General features: G+C 45.3%; 1 protein-coding gene across 2 annotated transcripts in view; it reads left to right on the top strand.

The window, feature by feature from the left end:
- The window catches only part of PARP11 (poly(ADP-ribose) polymerase family member 11), a 36,835-nt gene extending 21,532 nt beyond the window's left edge, over window positions 1–15,303 (top strand). For both annotated transcript variants that reach the window (XM_004279013.3, XM_033404263.2), the window contains 4 exons: window positions 2,659–2,731; window positions 2,811–2,941; window positions 10,468–10,619; window positions 12,372–15,303. In XM_004279013.3, coding sequence (XP_004279061.1) covers window positions 2,659–2,731; window positions 2,811–2,941; window positions 10,468–10,619; window positions 12,372–12,688 — 673 coding nt within the window. In that variant the 3' untranslated portion in view covers window positions 12,689–15,303. The remainder of the gene's footprint in view (window positions 1–2,658; window positions 2,732–2,810; window positions 2,942–10,467; window positions 10,620–12,371) is intronic.
- Window positions 15,304–18,889: the final 3,586 nt, after the last annotated feature.

The following is an 18,889-nucleotide window of genomic DNA, read 5'->3' as shown; positions in this document are numbered from 1 at the left end:
TGCACTGAACCCCATTGGGCAACTCCTAGAAGTAATTTCAAATCGGTAGTGATTAAAGGGACCTGGGAAGATGGGGGTGCATGGGACAAGGGCACAGCCTCCTGCCCCCTGGATCTGGGTGGCGAGTTTTCCTTTTTCTGTCTCCTGCCGTCTGTAGCCTGAAAAGAGAGTATAAATGCCAGAAGAGAATAAATATTTGTTACTCATATGAATGGAGTTGAAGGGCATGTCTCCTGTTTTCTGGAACGATTCCTCAATCAAGTATTGAAATTCCCGTTGTTCAAAGAATTTAAAATGAAACAGAAACAATGCTAGCATGTGAATTGTAGGAGATGCCCATTTGTTCCTTTCAAGGAGATATTTTGAAAGGATTAAAGATAGAAATTTTTAAAGTTTCTGTCAGTTAGCTTCTTGAGACTTTTGGCTTACATTTTAGGGTCATGATTTAAAAGTTATTCAAGTACTTATATAATGAATGCTCTAGTACTTCTGTGGAAGGGAGAGAATCTTACTTCCTTACCAGCTACATCACATCCTCATTCTTAAGTGTAAGGGTTTTCATAAGGGAATTACTTATCTTCAAAGGGTATGGAATCTGGGAGAAAAATGAGACATAATAATGGAAAATTGTTACTGTAACTGTGTGTTATTATATCTGGTACCCTTTGGTGGGGAGAAGCACTTAATGGGGTCAAGCACTTTGTTCTCTCACAGACTATACAAGCCATAGAACAAAAATAGGAGAGGGAGAGAATTAGCGACAACAGAGGACAAAAAGCAAGATAATAAAAGAGGAAGAACAGTTAGGTAGGATACAGCAGAGTGATGAAGATGAGGAGGTATTGATGTACAAATGTTTATTTATTACAGGAATACACTGGGCATTTTTTGACATGCAAAGTGAATAGTACATTTCCTATTGACAAGGAATTTATAATTAACTAAGGCTACAAACAGTAAACAAACAAACAAAAATATTTTCCATGGCTAAAAGATACATCAGGCAAAGTAAAAATACAAAGAAAACAAAGAAAACCTGGGAAACATATTGTCACTCGGTATCACAGTCAGAGGGTTCACCTGTATAGTATTTGAAGTACTTTTTGGAATCTCTAAGTAGAAGACCAGCAACCCCTTAGAAGGATGCGAACAGAAGAATTCTTTGAAGAATTTGAACGGTTCATGCAACCTCACTCGTACTAAGAGAAATACAAATTATACCAGATTATTTCTTACCATCAGATTGACAAAAATCCTCATGTTTGACAGCACACTCCTTTGGGGAGGTTGTTGGCAAATAGGCGTTCTCTCCATTTCTGGGGGAAATGCCCATGAGTATAGCCTTCGAGGAGGGCACCTTGGCGGCTTCTGTCAAAATCAGGAATAAATACATGCTTTGACTCAGAAATGCCATTTCAAAGATGTTATCCTGAAAATTGACACGTGGCCACGTACAGTGACAAAGGCACAGACTTGTTCTTTGCAGCATCCTTAATAGTAGCAAAGAGTTGAAAAAGGCTAAATGTCATCAGTAGGGGACTTGTAATCAGTAGGGGTGGTATCCTTGCATATCCGTAGGTAAGAGAGCATCCACGCAACAGTGTCTGCCGTGTGCCAGGCTCTGTGCTAGGCTGCTCTCTCACCTACTGATATGCAAGGATCTCTAAGAACATAGTCAGTGGAAAAAAAGAGCAGCTGCAAAAGACACATGATTATGCTACCATTCGTGTGTGCCAAAAAAAAAAAAAGGCTTGTGTTAACCTAGAGAAGTTCTGGAAGAATACCCAAGAGACTAAAAGCAGTGATTACTTGGAATGGAGGCGAGAGGTGAGAAGTGAGAAGAGCAAGAGGTGAGAAGACCAAGGACTGGAGTGGGAGGGAAACCATCCACCGTTCACTTTTTTATACCTATTCATCTTTAAATCATACGATTGTGTGACCTTCCCAAAGTTAAAATGAGTTAAAACATACGCTAAAGATAGGCTTGACATTTATGGATGTCTTCCATAGCCTGCAGTCACCAGAAAGGACTCCTGTCAATATTATCAGTCACAGCCTTTTGCCATCCAGCTCGCCAAGATCATGTCTTTTTCTGTGTGCGCGTCCAGTGGCTTACACATGGTGGGCTACTTTACTGGCTTCTGCGCCGAGTGAGTTCACGCGGACCGTGCCGGGGATAGTGGGTAATAAAGAGAGGAAGGTGAGGCTTGCGCTAGATCTTGGAGGCTGTTGGGCGCGGCCGCGGGTTTTGGATGGTATGTAATAGGCCGTATACACCTGTTAAAGACGTTTGTTTTTTTAATCAAGAATTTTTGATTTTCTTCTTGGAAATTCCTTTTCTTCACCTAAAATCTTCCTCCATTTAAAAGAAATTCTGAAAAAATAAGAAAAACAAGACCGAATTAAACGACTCTTTTTGAAATTTTAATGTTATGTAGGATTAGACGTTTCCCATCAGATTTCTTAATTCAGCCCCTAAAAAGCTGCACACAAGCGGATATTCAATAAATATTTTAAAATAAAGAAACCAAGGACTACACTTAATTGCATTTGTCACAGTAGCGCAGCATGGCAATTCAGCTCGGGAGAAAACGTCTAAGTCATTGACAGTGATTCTAATCAGCGTCTAATATTTTGTTTTGTCTTTTCTGTTTAAAGTTATATCTGTGAAAATGAGGCCATCCCCATGCCACTCCACTGGGAGAATGTGAATACCGACCTGCCCTACCAGGTGAGAGCAGCGCTGACCAGCTGCAGGTGGGAGAGATTGGAAAGGACCCCAGTAAAACTGTGCAAACTTCTCTTTCCAGCTCATTCCTTTGCACAATCAAACACACGAATACAATGAAGTTGCTAGTCTCTTTGGGAAAACAGTGGATCGCAACAGAATTAAAAGAATTCAGAGAATTCAAAACCTAGACTTGTGGGAGTTCTTTTGCAGGTGAGACAGTTTCTACTCTGAACCCCCTCCTTGGCCTCTAGGCTTTTACAGTCTCGGAGACAGTGAAGCACAAATGTTTAATCATATTCATTGTCATGTGAGCTGTGTAGACGCACTGTGCGTGTTCTGACCTGGTTTTTCAGCTCTCTTCCTCATCCTCAGGGAGAGCTGCTCTGTAAGCCAGCACCAGCATCCCGTGCAACACTGTCCGACAGCCTCTTCTGCACTGCTTTCAGAGTTTCGAGCTGGGCGTCGTGGCTGAATCAGCATTACCAGGGGGTCTGGGGAGCTGTTTAGTTCTGTTACTATGACTTTGTTGGCTCAGACTTCCCAGTCTGTAAGTCATTTGCTTGTTTTTAGTTTTGAAGGACATTGTAAAACGTACCTTCAAATTCCCTGCTTAGCCCAGAGTTTATGTTCTAGATTTGAAATCTCCATTCATTACTCAATTTAGGTTGGAAATGACCCATTGGATTGCTTCGTGTGCACTTAACCTAAAAATAAAGCCCATTACAAGAAACTTAACAGGTATTGTCCACATGAACACATTGTGCTGTAGTTTTTTGAATAACATTATAATATAATGTAATAACAGTAATAAGCATTACTTAAAATAAGTGATTTTCTGAAATACTTTTATTAAATCTGTGTTCAAGGTTTGATTTCTAATATTTTTTAATACAAGCATTTAACCTTTAGTCAGGAAAATTTCAAATAATAGAGTCTAATGTCGTGAACCCTGTGTATCCATCATCCTGATTTAACATTTATCTCGATTTACCATCATAATCTATCTCCTCTTTTGCTATGTTATTGTTGTTGCTGAAGTATTTTAAAGCAAATCCCAGGCCTTAACTCATTTCATTCTCATATACTTGAAAATCAGGCTGACTTTTGTTTGGTGATAATATGCGGAATTCTTTGATGCTTCTGGTAGGTCAGTTCCTACAGCCTGAGTAAACTCCAGGTTTTATTCTCATAATAGTTTATATTATAAAATAAGGGTTTTCAGCTTGTATTCTTTGTAATTTTGAGTCTTTGGGCCCAGCCCACTTTTATTTCTGACAATACTGAGTTTAACTGAGTTTAGGTTTTTTTGTTTGTTTGTTTTTTTAAATTTATTTTGGGCTGTGTTGGGTCTTCGTTTCTGTGCGAGGGCTTTCTCTAGTTGCGGCGAGCGGGGGCCACTCTTCATCGTGGTGCACGGGCCTCTCACTGTCGCGGCCTTCTCTTGTTGCAGAGCACGGGCTCCAGACGCGCAGGCTCGGTAGCTGTGGTGCACGGGCTTAGTTGCTCCGTGGCATGTGGGATCTTCCCAAACCAGGGCTCGAACCCGTGTCCCCTGCATTGGCAGGCAGATTCTCAACCACTGCGCCACCAGGGAAGCCCTGAGTTTAGGTTTTATTCAGGGGATAATGGAGGATGGAAGCCTCCGTCTTCTTTGATCTTATTCTCTCAGTGAATAAAGTAAGTTTTCCTAAAATGTTCTGATGAAGACTTAATTCCTTCTTCTTAATCGGGCCTCTGAGGTGGAATTCCTGTCAGTCTTCCTCGTAATTTGAGACCTCAATTAATTCCTAGTGGTAGAAATGTTCCAGCGAATCGCCAACACATCATATACTAAGAATCTCAGTGGAGATGTTTTTACTCTGTAGATGCCATTCATGATGTTATGTGAGGTCGGCCTATAGAAATCTGTGATGGGAAATGAATCTGCCTCCTGCCACGACAGCAGAAAATACTGAGTCGCATTTTAAGGACAGCCTGTCATTCTGATCTCTGCCTGAAGGACGAAAATAAACTCATCCACCCCACTGTCACGTAACCTGTGACTCACTGTACAGGTGGGAAGCCCACATGAGTCCAGCAGATAGATGTCAGTTTGCATGTTGTCCAGGCCTTCCTTCCTTCCTCCCTTCTTCCAGAAACATGTTCCAGAACCAGTTTTGTGCCAGGCACCGTTCTAGGCACTCGGGATCTAAGAGTGCACAGGACCAGAGCTTGGACAGAAGTAGGTTGTGTGTGGGGTGTCACGGAGCACTTCCTAAGCCAGTGTCATCTAGGCTGGATGCAGGAGGAGAGGGGAGGGCACCCCAGGCATCGGGAGCAGCATGGGCCGGAGATCGATGACAAGAGGGAATGTAGAACATTGAGAGGATTTCAAATAGGACAGAAGATAGGATGGATGGCGAGAGAAGATGCTAGAAAACGACTCAGGAGGTAGAGCATGCAGGGGTTTGTGGGAGACCCACTGGGTGGTTGTGTGATTTTCTCCATCAGCCTTATGAGTTGGACTGACCTGGCGTCTGGGTCAGAGGGTTGGCACATGCCAGGCCCCGCGGGGCCTTGTAAACAAACTAAGGGGTTTGGGTTTTTTCCCTGGGATGGTGGAAAGCCATTGCAGGACTTTAAGCAAGAGAGTGATGGAGCTGATATGCATTTTAGAGAAATGATTTATCAGGCTGCACTGTGGAGAAGGCGTTTAAAGCGGTGGTTCTCGGGTGATTTTGCCCACCACGGGCGTTTGGCAATGCCTGGAGCTGTTTTTGATTGTCGTGGGGTAGGAGGCGGGGGCTACCACTGCATCTGCGGGGTGGAGGGCAGGGATGCTACACATCCTGCGAGGCACAAGACAGGCCACACAACAAAGAGCTCCGCAGCCCAAAACAGTCAGCAGCGCTGAGGTTGAGAAACTGGTTTAAAAGGATCACAGAAGGATGACCAACCAACTTAGGAAATTGTTTCAGTCGTTACAAATGTGACACACTGGATGGCCTGAGCCAAGGTGCTCTCGGTACCACTGCAGTGAAGAGGACTGTTCTGAGATATTAAAGATGTAGAATGATATTGCCTGGTACTCGATTTAATGTGCGTGATGGGGACACGCACATTAGGGGAGGTGGGGGAGATGGGAAAGATAGCTCCAGGGATTCAGACTTATTTGTTCTCACTGACTGAGGGAAATGGGTAGGAACGGGTTTTGGTCTGGGGAGGACGGGGCGGGGTTAGCAGTTGATACATGGGTTGGGAGCTCAAGAGAGCAGTGTAGACAGAGATAAAGGTTTTGGAGTTACTGGAAAGTGTGGGGTCATGGAAGCCAAAGGAATTGATAAGATGACCAGGTATCTTATGTCGATTAGGAAAAGAAGGGGGTAAGGACCAAACTCTGAAAGGGATGAACAGAGGACAAGAAAGCTCAGGGAGGAGACTGAGAAGTAACCACATAAAGTGGAAGAAAACCCATAGAATGTGGAGTCACGGGAGCCAAAGGAAGAACGTGGTTGACACAAGTATGTGTCATCCTCAGGGTCACATATGGCAGAGATGCCAAGAAAGATGAATGTTGAAAATGTCCTTTGGATTTTGCAATAAAATGTCCTTGGTACCCTAGGCGAGAGCACCATTGGTAGATGCTATACTGTGTGTACAGCAAACGCTGACAACCGTTTCAAGGCGCTCTGCAGTGAAGAGTGAGAGACGTGAGAAGATGGTGATGTGGGCGTGGGACGCGTGCTTGGTTTTGTTTTTCGAATTTAAAGATGGGAGAGACCTGAGGATATTTACATTATTATAGGAAAGGACCTATGCAGAGGGAGAGTTTAAAAGACAGCAGAGGGCTTCCCTGGTGGCGCAGTGGTTGAGAGTCCGCCTGCCAATGCAGGGGACGTGGGTTCATGCCCCGGTCCGGGAAGATCCCACATGCCGCGGAGCAGCTGGGCCCGTGAGCCACGGCCGCTGAGCCTGCGCGTCCGGAGCCTGTGCTCCGCAACGGGAGAGGCCACAGCAGTGAGAGGCCCAGACAGCAGAGAGAGGGAGGGGTAATGGGGTGGGATTCAGAGAACGCGGGTCAGAAGGAGAGAGACAGAGTGGTCCAGTTAGATTTACACATGAGGATGGGGAGGGGATCAGAGATGAGGTAGGTCAGGGAGTTCTCCCTGATACTTTGTTTCCTTGGGGAAGGAAGCAGTGAGGTCTCCTGCAGAGAATGAGGTGCTAGGGAGGGGGATGTGAGGGAGAGAGAGGAAAAGCGGAGAGAGGAAACAGCCACTGTGGAACACGGAGGGGAGAAAGAGCTAACCTGGGAACCATGGGGTCTCCATCAGTGTCGAGGGCTGAGCTGACGTGGGAACGTGCGGATATGGGGTGGGAACCATGGCGATGTTGTTTGATTGATTCCAGCACTCCCAATTCTAAAGCAGTGATGGGAGACGGTTGGATTGGTCCAGGGTTGGGAAGGATAAGGCAGCAGGAAATAAGAGCAGGGAAGACTGCTGCTTTGTTAAGAATGCTGATTTAGGTGCGAGGTTCTCCATCCTGGCTGCCTGTCAAAATCACCTGGGGAAGCTCTTTAACCTGTATGGGCATCTGTCACCCATCCCAGAGCCACTGAATCAGAGCCTCTGCGTTCTGACAGTTTTATCTTTAAAAAGGTCTACAAGTGATTCTGGTGTTCAGCCAGGAGGGAGAACCGCTGGTCTAAACTGGACGAACCTATTTCAGTCCAGAGCGCGAAGCTCTTCCTGCTGCATTTGGAATGTGGGGCACACCCAGCCTGGCCCGGTTGGCACCCTAGTCCCTGGGGAGGAGGGTACTTTTAAGACATCTTTGAGAAGTGGGTGCAACAGCATTTTCAGTAAGTTCAGAGATGAGTGTGGGGTTGGGCAAAGGTGGGCAGGGTGGTGGAGAACCTAGTTTTGGTTTCAATCTGTGACTTTCCCTGAAGGTTTAACTGGAGCCCAAGAGGCCCTGGAACCCAACGTTAGCCTTTCTAGATCAAGGTCATAGTGTGAGTCTCCGCATGTCCTGGGTGCCTTGGCGATGGGCACTAAAGTAAACCGTGCACACCATGGGGGGTGCAGAGCTGTGATCACCCCATCCCATAGACGCTGTACCTATCCAGTGACTGAGCAGAGTTTCAGTGCCCACACTTCCGGCTCTTTCACTAACCACCACTTCATTTATCTTATCTAAGAGAGACTCGAGTGAATTTTCAAACCAAAGTTCATTCTAATCTGCACCTGAAAAGTAGTGATGAGTGAATATCCTGATTATAGCGTGGATTCTAGTCATTACAGACCGTGAAGCTTAATATTTGAAGGACGTATGTTCAAGAAATGTTTACTTAGAAAAAACCCGAATGACTTCACTGATGCTCCACTAAGAGGACTGCCATAGTGGTAGGTGGATAAGCCCCTTAGACAGTGTAACTTGATTTCTACGAGTGGTTGAGAAAGGTCCTTACGATGGAGGCGAGATGGAGAGATGGGTGCCGGGTGACCATACAAAGGGAAAAAGTAACATCTGGTTAAAAGTCTTATCAAAGAGTAACTTGAATGGCATGCATGCTTTCCTCTTGAGCCCTTCCACATCTGTCAGGAATGTGGATGAAAATGTAGGAGGCTTGCTTATCACACTTGTGGAAGGTTCAAAACTAGAAGGGGAAGCTTACTTGTAGGGTGAACTAATCAGGAGTCAGAAAGACCTTGGAAGATTGAAACAGTGAGTCTAAACAAATGTGATTATCTTCTCTTAAAAAGATTTTTTTCTTAGTTAGAAAAGCAACAAATATGCATTGTAAAGAAAACAAGGCAGACAGTACATAAAGGTCTAAAAAGAAAGTTGGCATAATTTGTTCTTTGTGAAAACATGCTGGCTTTTTCTGAAATAAATGTTTGTTTAATGCACATCCTCCTAACGTCATGCTTAATGGTCTGAGAAGACTGTCTCCAGTAGATGAAAGCGTATGCATTTGAATTTTGATACATGCTGCCAGAGGGCTCTGAGAAGGACATTTCCATTCTCTCATCATTTAAGGGCAAGCGTCCTTCCCCCAACCCCGAACAGTCCCTAAGCTGCCTGCTCTTTATAAATTCTGTACTTTTAAAATTACTATATCAAGATAAAGCTTAATTGAAATAAACCTATTGCATGAGATTTAGAAATCAGTTGCACAAATCTGGAGAGCGGAGAGAAGCCTGCTTTGGGAAAGCGCCAGCAGTTTTAACTGACTGCAAGCTTCCATCAGTAGCATGATGCCTGGTGCAGAGCGAGCTCAGCTGGGCGCCGTCCCACGACATCTAGGCCCTGTTTCTGTTTCTTCCCAGCGTTTTCGGACTAGAAGGTGTCCAGCAGATTCCTGCCCACTAAAGGCTGTCCAGGGTGGAGAAAGGCCTAGAAGCTATGCCATGGGAGGAATAGTTGAGACAGTGGCGTCTGTTCACCTGGGGAAGGAAACCTATCAGTGTCCAGAGTTATTCCTGGATACTTGGAGTTGTTTCGTGTTAAGTGTTTGGTTGTTCTGTGTTCAGAAGGGAATAACTGAGACGACAGTAGAAGGACCAGGGAGGCAGGTTCTGGTTCACCGTCGGGGGGTGACTTTCTCACGATTACAGCTGATGGCCAGTAGATTGGCCGCTGTGCAGGGCGGGGAGCGCCGGGGGCGGGGCAGCTCTCATTGCAGAGCTAACGGGGGAGGGTTCTTTTTCATCTTTAAGACATCTTCTGAATGAAATATGTTTAAATGAAAATGCAGCCAACAGTTTACAGACACCCATGTACCTACCAATCAGATTTGACATTTTAATATTTGTGACATTTTCTTCATCTTTGTGTCTGGGTTTTTTTTTTTTTTTTTTAAAGATACACAGCATTAGAGATCAAGGTGGAGTGTTTCCCCCATCCCCATCCTCTCCTCCTTTCGCCCTCAAGTTGCTGTGATACCTTCTTATCCATGTTTTTATATTTGTTACTACCTATGTTTGTATACCTCTACAATATGCATTATTATTTTGAGATAGAGGTCTCTTTTTGCATCATTCTTTTTACATTAAACATTATTTTTCAAGAGGTATCTATGTTAATACTTATAGATCTAGTTCATTATTTTAACTTTCATGTATAAATATATAATTATTCATTTTGCTGTGAAAGAATTTTAGGCTGTTTTCAGTTTGTTTGTTTTTTTACTATTACAATAAGTCCTACATTGAATAGCATTTTATGTGTTGGAAGAGGATTGTCCATTGGCAAGAGGTTTGAACTGGATGGCTTCATGTCCCTTCCAGCCCTAAGATGCAAAGTTCCGTTCAGTTTAACCAACATGTCCTACTGTGGGGATAAAAAGATTAAGGTATGGTCCGTGCTCAAGGAATTCACTGTTTAAAGACTCTGTGAACTATGTATTATTTACTGTTTGTAGTGTCATTTTTAGGCATCTGTAAAGCTTGGCTGGTTTAGGCGATCAGTCACTTTACTATGATGGGGCATTGTCTGGGATATCTATAGTTTTCGGTATAATTTTCAACATTCAGTGTCAATATTAACTAATAATTTTTGATGAGATGATTTATGTGTCCAAGATCATTTGAGATTATTTTTTTTTTCCAGAGCTATTTGTCCACTTATGATGTATGTTAAAGAACTGTGTTCTGTTTTACCCTTTCTATTGAGGTTTGCTCCTTGAAAAATTAATAATGCCACTTATGGTAGATATCTGTGTGTTTTGTGTCTGTGTATTGTGTTTTCAGGAAAAAGGCTCAGCTCAAGAAAAAAAGAGGCGTGCCCCAGATTAATGAACAGATGCTGTTTCATGGCACCAGCAGTGAATTTGTGGAAGCAATTTGCATTCATAACTTTGATTGGAGAATCAATGGTATACACGGTGCTCTCTTTGGAAAAGGTAACTATCAGAATCCAGTTGGAGCGCTAGAAGAGAATCTCCTCTCCTGAGAGAGGATTGACTGTTTGTATCTCAGGGGCTTGAGAGTCACTAAGTTGAAAGTTACTGTACTGGGTTCCTGGCACACCCTCAGAGTTTCTGAGACACCGAAAAGCCACTTCCTGCGTGTGCAAGATGGAAGGAAGACTTTTTACACCTCTGCCAGATTAGATAACCCTCCAAGTCCCAGTCATTCAGATGGGGCATCATGTCCAGATTAGCTGATTTTTGCATTATGACGTTTACTTTCCATGCATAAGTCCTTTCCATGGATAAACCCATACAGTGAACTGTTTTATGTCAAGTACACAGAGCACTATAAAATAAATCAATTAATGTGTACATTGTACGTAGGTCTATTTTTTTGTTTGTTTTGTTTTTAAAAAAATGATAGGTAGGAATATTAATGAGCATGGGGGAAATCCTCGCCTTTTTTCTAATGCTGTGAAAGTCTAAGTTCTCCAGTTTGTGCTCACTACTCAAGCAAATTAAGGAGAGAGGGGAGGGGAAAAGGTAAGGGGTGGACATTTCTTTGCTTGGTCCTTTTTGTACCTTTTTGTACCTTTCCTCCAGCAAGAGAACTGGCTACCACTCAGGATCAGGAGGTGCTACATTTTTTTCTTTTTTTTTTTTTTTTTGTGGTACGCGGGCCTCTCACTGCTGCGGCCTCTCCCGTTGCGGAGCACAGGCTCCGGACGCGCAGGCTCAGCGGCCATGGCTCACGGGCCCAGCCACTCCGCGGCATGTGGGATCCTCCCAGACCGGGGCACGAACCCGTGTCCCCTGCATCGGCAGGCGGACTCTCAACCACTGCGCCACCAGGGAAGCCCATGAGGTGCTACATTTTTAAGAGTAAATTAATTTTTAAAATAACGACTTTAAAGGCCATCCCATTTATTTAACTGTAAGAGGATCAGAAAGGTGTTACATTAAGTCCCGTCGGATTTGGGTAATAGGAGACTTTGCAGTTCATTTCCGAAATGTTTTAGGGTAAGTATTCCCTTCATGATGTCAGCCTCCTAGGCCTACCCCTTTGGAAGAGTCGGATTCTTCGTGGAGGTTTCCTCTTTAGGCAGCGGACAAGTGAGCTTGTCCTTTTGGAACGTTCAGGTGTGAATAGGATCACACTCTCCAGAAATCTTTTCCTGGATATGGGGTTCTCTCAGCTCCAGAAATATTATTGAGCAGTTACCCGGTAGCACAGAAATGTGGTGTCCTGGGGTTTGAAATCATCTCTGCAGACCCTTGGCTTCACTGTGCTCTCCAGTGGCTGCTTAGATGGGTGGGTGGTGGATGGGGAAAGGGTGGAAGGAGACAGAAGTGGGAGGGAGGTCCGAGCAGTGACAAGGCAGGTCCTGTCACTTGTGATCACAGAAACCATTTGTATCCATCTTACGTACTGGATTTCTTTATGAGGCTCTTCCTGAAAACACAAGTCTGGTTGCTGCGTTTTGGTGGGGACGGGGATGGTGGTGGTGGTGGGGACTCTGGTCTGTACTAACAGATCTATCCCAGTGGCAGCCTGCATCACAGCTGTCCATAACAGACGGATTTCTGTTCTTCTTTAAAACCTACCAGCGAGGAAATTCCATGTCTATTCCTGTTACACAATTCTGTGTGTCTCTCCCCCTAACAATCACAGTGTTTTTTTTTGCTTGTGTTTCATACACTCCTTGGAGTAATCTTGGCTCTTCGGGCTCCTTTTTGTTTAAGGAACCTATTTTGCTCGAGATGCTGCTTATGCCAGCCGCTTCTGCAAAGATGACGTAAAGCACGGAAACACATTCCAGATTCACGGCGTAACCCTGCAACAGCAGCATCTGTTTAGAACGTACAAATCTATGTTTCTTGCCCGAGTGCTGATTGGAGATTACATAAACGGAGACTCCAAATACGTGCGCCCTCCTTCCAAAGACGGGAGCTACGTGAATTTGTATGACAGCTGTGTGGATGACACCTGGAATCCTAGGGTCTTCGTGGTGTTCGACGCCAACCAGATCTACCCCGAGTACTTGATAGACTTTCATTGATTTCATTTCCAAGCTTCCATGGTCGAAGAAGTTTTATTTTTCGCAGGGAGATCTGCTTGCCGGTCACCTAGCTGCTCAATGTTAATTATTTGATCGTTTTGAAACAGATATGAAAGAAAGGGGCCGCCCTATAAAAAGACATACTGACTTTAGGGTTGGTTTGTTGTTTGTTTTTGTCCATTACTCATCTTTGTTACAGATCGATACCATTGCTGTTTTAACACCTGGGGTGAAAGACAGCGCTCAGAACGCAATCAGCTGAGTCCCTCCATCTTTAACGTTTACATCCGTGTCTTCAGGGTAAATGTTTTCAGCTCAAATAGACTGATTCATATGTATGTTCAAAAAATAAAAATATAGGCATAAAGGTGTCCCTTCAGAGGAACTGAGCCTTTGTAAACGAATTCTGAGATGATGGTGCACCGATCTACGTGTTGCCTTGTTAGTCTTCCGAAGAGGGGTGGAATTCAAAACCTTGAAGCAGCCTGAGTACCTTGAGGGAAATAGAAACAAGAGAATCGTTGGCAGTGCTGCCAGACAAGCCAGAAGGGGAGGATCAGGACAGGGCGCCCTGCTCCCGGTGCCTTCGGGCGGCAGGCTGCACACTCGGCCTAGCCCTTCTCCTCCTCTTCTGCTGAACTGACTGTAATCAGCCCGCGCGTCATCCCCCAGCGCTCCTGAATTCTTGTACCAAGACTTACTGCACAAGGCTTTTATTGCATCTTCAGAATGAAACTTTTATTTATTATTTAAAACACATACTTTCCCTTTGTTTTGGGGTCCCTACAATGATTACTTCTAAGAGATTTTTTTTATCTGCCGCCCCCCCCCCCCACAGCTATTCAGCAAGGATTTATAAAATCCACACTTCTAAATCGTATCTCCCCATTTTGAATCGTCTGCAGAAAGCCTGGGATGCTTGGAACAAAGCTGGGTTACTCTTTTGAGCAGCAGTTGACAATCTGCTAACTCTTGAAAAGTTAGGTATAATGCATAATCGCGCCCAGTGGAAGTTTGCTTACCTGCTGCATCTGTTTGGCTCTTCTGTTTTAAGGAGGGCTGAGTGATGTTGGAACAGCCCCTCAAGCTATTCTAGCAGAGGCTGGACAGCAACAAGGCAGAGATGTCACACAGGAGTTTGGGTGTCAGGTGGGGGAATTGGCCATACGACTGTTAAGTGTTTTTCCAACCTTGATTTTCTATGATTCTACCTGAAAAAAAAAAGAACACTGGTATCTTTTCTGAGAAACCTTTTTCTAACTCAGTTTAATACTAAATTCCCTCTCCATCATCTTCACTCCGTTTGGGCTGAAAGGTAGTGAACGTAATTTAACTTCTCAAGAAAAATCCAGTAAATGTCTATGCCTGCGACGCTCGTTCCCTCACTTGAACTGGGAAGGCATCTAGGAGTAGGGAGCATGATTAGGTGTGTAATTCTTCAGCTGCCACATACCCCCAGATCCTCGTCGTAGCCCAGAGTACACGTGATTGTGCAGCCGAAAGTAAGTCGTGCACAGGGAGTACCTAGTGCTCAGGAAGTTGCATGTCCAATGCTTTGCAGTCAAGTGACAACAAACGCTTCCCAATTCTGATGTGCAGACTAACAGCCGGTTTCGATGAAGCGCTGTTAGTGTTTGGAAAGGACACATCTTAGAAACACGCCGAGGTCATCAGGGAAATAAAGGTGGGAAAGTCACCAGGCTGCCTTGTGGGAGGTGGCACACCGCTGCTCCGGACTCGCTCCCAAAAGAGGACCTTAGAGACATCAGGGAGTCAGATTCTGAAAAGCTCTTTCTTCTGCTTACTTGTTATTTGCATACAAAATGATGTCAAAATGGTCTGCACTTCAACACGGCTACCTTTTTTTTTTTTTCCAACTTAACATGATTGCCTCTTGTATCACTTGAATGGGATAACTGTTGTAGCTTTGGGGGTTGTTACTCCTTTGGACACGTGCCGATCTGATCTACAGGAGACTAAGAGCCCAAGGTTGAAACTTGCAAGGCAACCGGTGTGAACTCTGCACTTCGCTAGCTGGCTCATCTCTAGTAGGCAGAGTGCCCTGCAATAGACACTGTGAGTAACAACTGTGCTGTTATTCATGTCTGAGACCCTACTCCAACCCCCCTTTTATAAGAAAGGGCTGATCGTGATGACCTTTTTAAACGTGATAGTGTTGAGTTCATCAATGTCAGTGTTCTCTTTGTTTTCATCAGTAGATCGAGTTGAGAATCGTATCATCAGTGTAATCAGACCAGACACCGCCGTTTGCCATCTTTTCTCTTGTCCTCACATAGTGTTGGGGGTGGGAGTGGGGAGAGAAACATTCCAGAGTCATGAATAAATGATTTTTAAAATTCTGCATTAAATACACTCCAGCTGATAGTAACTCTTCTTTTCCACTTTGGTAATATCAGCCTCAGGGTGAAAAAAAACTGTGTTTATAAGAAACAGTCTCCTAAATCTTGGCGGTAACGAACAGGAAGGTTTTGTATTAATGCCAAATACAAAATACAACAGACTGTTCCAGTGAGGGTGGTCAAGACTTGGGAGCCATGTTGGATGTATGAATGTATTGTTTCTACGTGGAGTGATTAAAGCTTTCCGTAGCAGGTCCTGGAGGTCTGTGTGTGCCATGATTCCTGTGTCTCATCTCCACCTTGCGTTATTTAAATCTAAGTTTTCAGCTCAAACTTAATGGACTCCAGAGGTGGTGGTTTCCTGTAACTCTTATGTAACCGACTTGCAGGTGGGGGAAGACCCTTGCTCTCAATTTGAATCATCACGAGCACTAGCTAAGCATATAACCCGTGGGGAACGGCATTTACTCCGTGCAACTGAAAATTCTGAAATAGACCAAGGCCTGGCGCCTTTGCTCTCAGTGGCTTCTGGCACAGAGGAGCGTTCTGGAGGGTGTCGGCCGTCACCCGAAGAGCAAGCTTACTGAGTCCACCAACCTCCAGCCACTCCCGGTATGTCCTTTTGAAGTACGTTAGACATTTCACTTAATCTTTTAAGCTTCTGTTGGCCAAAAAGGAAGGTGTCAAAGATACCTTAATTGTAGAGCTGCGAGAAATGCAAAGCAGAATGACTAAGGCTTATCTACCCATGGAAACAGTCAAGATTTCCGTTCGCTAAAACCGTGTCCCAGTCTGTCTAAATGCCGGACTATTATTGAGATTCATTATGATGAAAATTCACCTGAGCTTTGATGATGTAGAGAAGTGACATCTTTACAGAATTGTGCCTAAGCCATCCAGGTATTTGAGGTCACCTCCCGGGTCACCAGGAGCAGTGTTAAAAACAGTCTTAATAGTGAGCGGTCCTGGTCGTGCTTCTGTCCCAGACTGCCCTCTGGCCCCAGGGAAGGAGGTTTTATTTATTGTTCAACAAACATTTTATTTTGCCTAAAACAGTCCACTTCTAGATGAAAGTATACATTCTGTACTTGTAAAGAGAAAAAGGAAAGGTAATGAAAAGATAGCAAGGAAAAGAAAAACAAAAACCTTGTCAAACATAATTTTTGATCAGAAGCTTTAGCAAAGTGATTTTGCTTCATTTTACCCCTTTGCACTAAATGCAGGAAGAGGTTTGGTGACACAAGCCGCCCTGCCTCACTCCCTGTGAATAATTGGATCATGATGCTTGGGCACCGCTGATGGAAGAAAGGAACGTTTTAAAGAAATATGAGGTACCTCTTCTCGGGGGCTGCCTGGTCAGTGAGAGTGACGTATAAGGGAGAGGTGAGCCCAAACGTCTCGGAAAGGTGTTCATAGCTCATCATTAACCTTCGCTATTCCGCAGGAGTAGTTTTCTTCTCATGTTTTCCCAGACTCCAGGCTGGGAGCTAGCTGGGGAGCTGGTTTGGTCCCTCTTCCCCCGCCCCCCCTCCTCTGCTGCCCTGGGCTCCATCCATCCCAGGTCAGAAGGTGTCTTGCTTATTCCTAACGCCTGCCGGCTCCTTCCTTGCTGTGACTCAGCTCGGCCTCCTGCTGTAAGATTATGTAATGCGTTTTCTCAACTCTAATTTCCTGGCGCTTGTTCCTCAGCCCTGCAGGCTATGAACTTGGCTTTTATTTGAACTTTCTCCCGGTGTGGCTGTGGATCTAGAAATTAGCCCTGGTTTCTTGTGAGAACGGAGCATAGGGCCTTGCCAAAGACATTTGTGTTCCCTGCAGCCTTTTAGCTTTGCTGTACCTTCTATGGAGACGCTGCACAGCAGGCTGATTCCGGCTCTCGTCTCACTATTTAAGCCAGCTTGGGAGAGTCACAGTCCAGAATTGAATTCAGATCATCTCTGCAATCTTAGCCATAAATCCAGATGGTGCTTCTTGTGTTTTCCTGTTCCTGTTTAAGAAATACCTTGTCCTGAGAGGCTCCTTACACTTTAGTATCTCCTCGGGGCACACGTGGAAGCTGCAGGCATTCTAAGTCCACACTCGATGGCATTCTGAGAGAATCAGTATTCCGGCCCAGTTCCTCCTCTTTATTCCTTTAAGAGAAAGATCAAGGAACTTCCCTGGCGGTCCAGTGGTTAAGACTCCACGCTTCTACTGCAAGGGGCACGGGTTTGATCCCTGGTCTGGGAACTAAACTCCTGCAAGCCATGCAGCCAAAAAAAAATCAAGCCCAGCCTTTTATTTTTTAACCTCTTTACTGGAGTATAATGGCTTTACAATGGTGTGTTAGTTTCTGCTGCATAACAAAGGGAATCAGCTATATGTATACATATCAAGCCCCATCTTGAGAGTGCCGATCTGAGTTTTCTTTCTGGCTTTGCTCTTTGGCTCCGTGTCACCTTGGATAACTCACCAGAGGGGGAAGGTCACTTCTCAGAAGGTGAAGTTTGTGAAGGACTGACCCGACTCTTGTTAGAAGAAAAGCCCGTGGGTGGATTTCTCTAGGCAACACCCGACCTGACTGAGGCCCAGGAGGCAAGCGTTTGGGATGGGAAGGGAAAGGGATTGACCTGGTTCTCCCCGAATCTCCCGCCACTCAGTCTGTTCCCCCTTGAGTTCACGACTCTGAGTTCCCGGGGTGCGCCCGGCAGTGACTGAGCCTAACACAGCCCTGCCCTCGTGGGACTTACCGTCCAGCAGGAGGACACATCCTGAGCTGTCACAAGAACCACCGAAAGGGAAGCTGAGGCCACTCGGGAGCCTGTGACAAAGAGATCTAACCTATCCCGGGCGTCAGAGGAGGCTTCCCTAAGGAGTGACATCTGGATGTGGAGACCCAAAAGGGGTGGGCGTTAGTTAGGTGGATTCTGGATTCTGGCCACACCCAGCTACCCTACCAGGCTCCGGGAGATGAGGGACGAGGTGTGGGTGGAGGCCCGTGGAGCACTTTTTATCATTAAAGTGAAGGTGACAGGATCAAAGCCACTTAAAGAACCAGAAAGTGTTGCCTTAATGCCTGCACTGGCCCTGGCCCTGGGAGCCGGCCTTCAGGGAGCCCGGCCAGCGCTGGGGTTACCTGGGGACAGCAGCGGGGCTTGCGAAGATTTTTACTCAACTTACTAAATGTCCAGATGCGCGTTAGGCAGAGTTACTTCCTGCCCCCGGGCCTTTGCTCATGCCTGCCTGTCTGCCCCCTCCCGCCCTCCCAGAACACACGCTACATACCTCCTTCTGCCTTCAGAGTCCTGTTTATCTGAGGCTTGGGCTCTGGAGTCAGAGGACCTAGTTGAACCCTAGCGCCTGACCCTGGGGAGGTTACTTAACCTCTCTGTGCTTCACCTCCTCATGTGTCAATAGGGATAACAATAGTGCTACCTTGCATGATGAAATGACGTCTGTGAAGTGCTTAGGATAACGCCTAGGGAAGTATTATCGGGTGTTAATATATAAGACCCTTCCTCTTTCAGGAAGTGTTCTGTAACGAACACAACTCTCACAGCCCTGGGATCCTTACAGGATCCCCGCTGCACTGGGGGTTCTTTTTGTTTCTCCTTAACATTTACCTGGTCAATGCCCTTCGGCCAGACACTCGCAGAAGCAGCCCTGGAGCTAAATAGGCAGGGCTGTAGGGAGTGAGAGTCCAGACCAGGAGCGGTGGAGTGTCCCAGGAAGAGGGGCTAGAAAGAGCTTATTGAGGATTGGGGGAACATCTAAGGAAATGGGGCTTTGCCCTAGATGGGAGGCTGCCAGGAAGCAGACAGGCAGGTCTACGATTAGGTCTTATCTGCTGGAGGGAGAGACA

Source organism: Orcinus orca, chromosome 11 (genome assembly GCF_937001465.1).
Source record: "Orcinus orca chromosome 11, mOrcOrc1.1, whole genome shotgun sequence".
NCBI lineage: Eukaryota > Metazoa > Chordata > Mammalia > Artiodactyla > Delphinidae > Orcinus > Orcinus orca.
The sequence above is the reverse complement of the archived record's forward strand: the minus strand, read 5'-3'. Positions and strand labels throughout refer to the sequence as shown.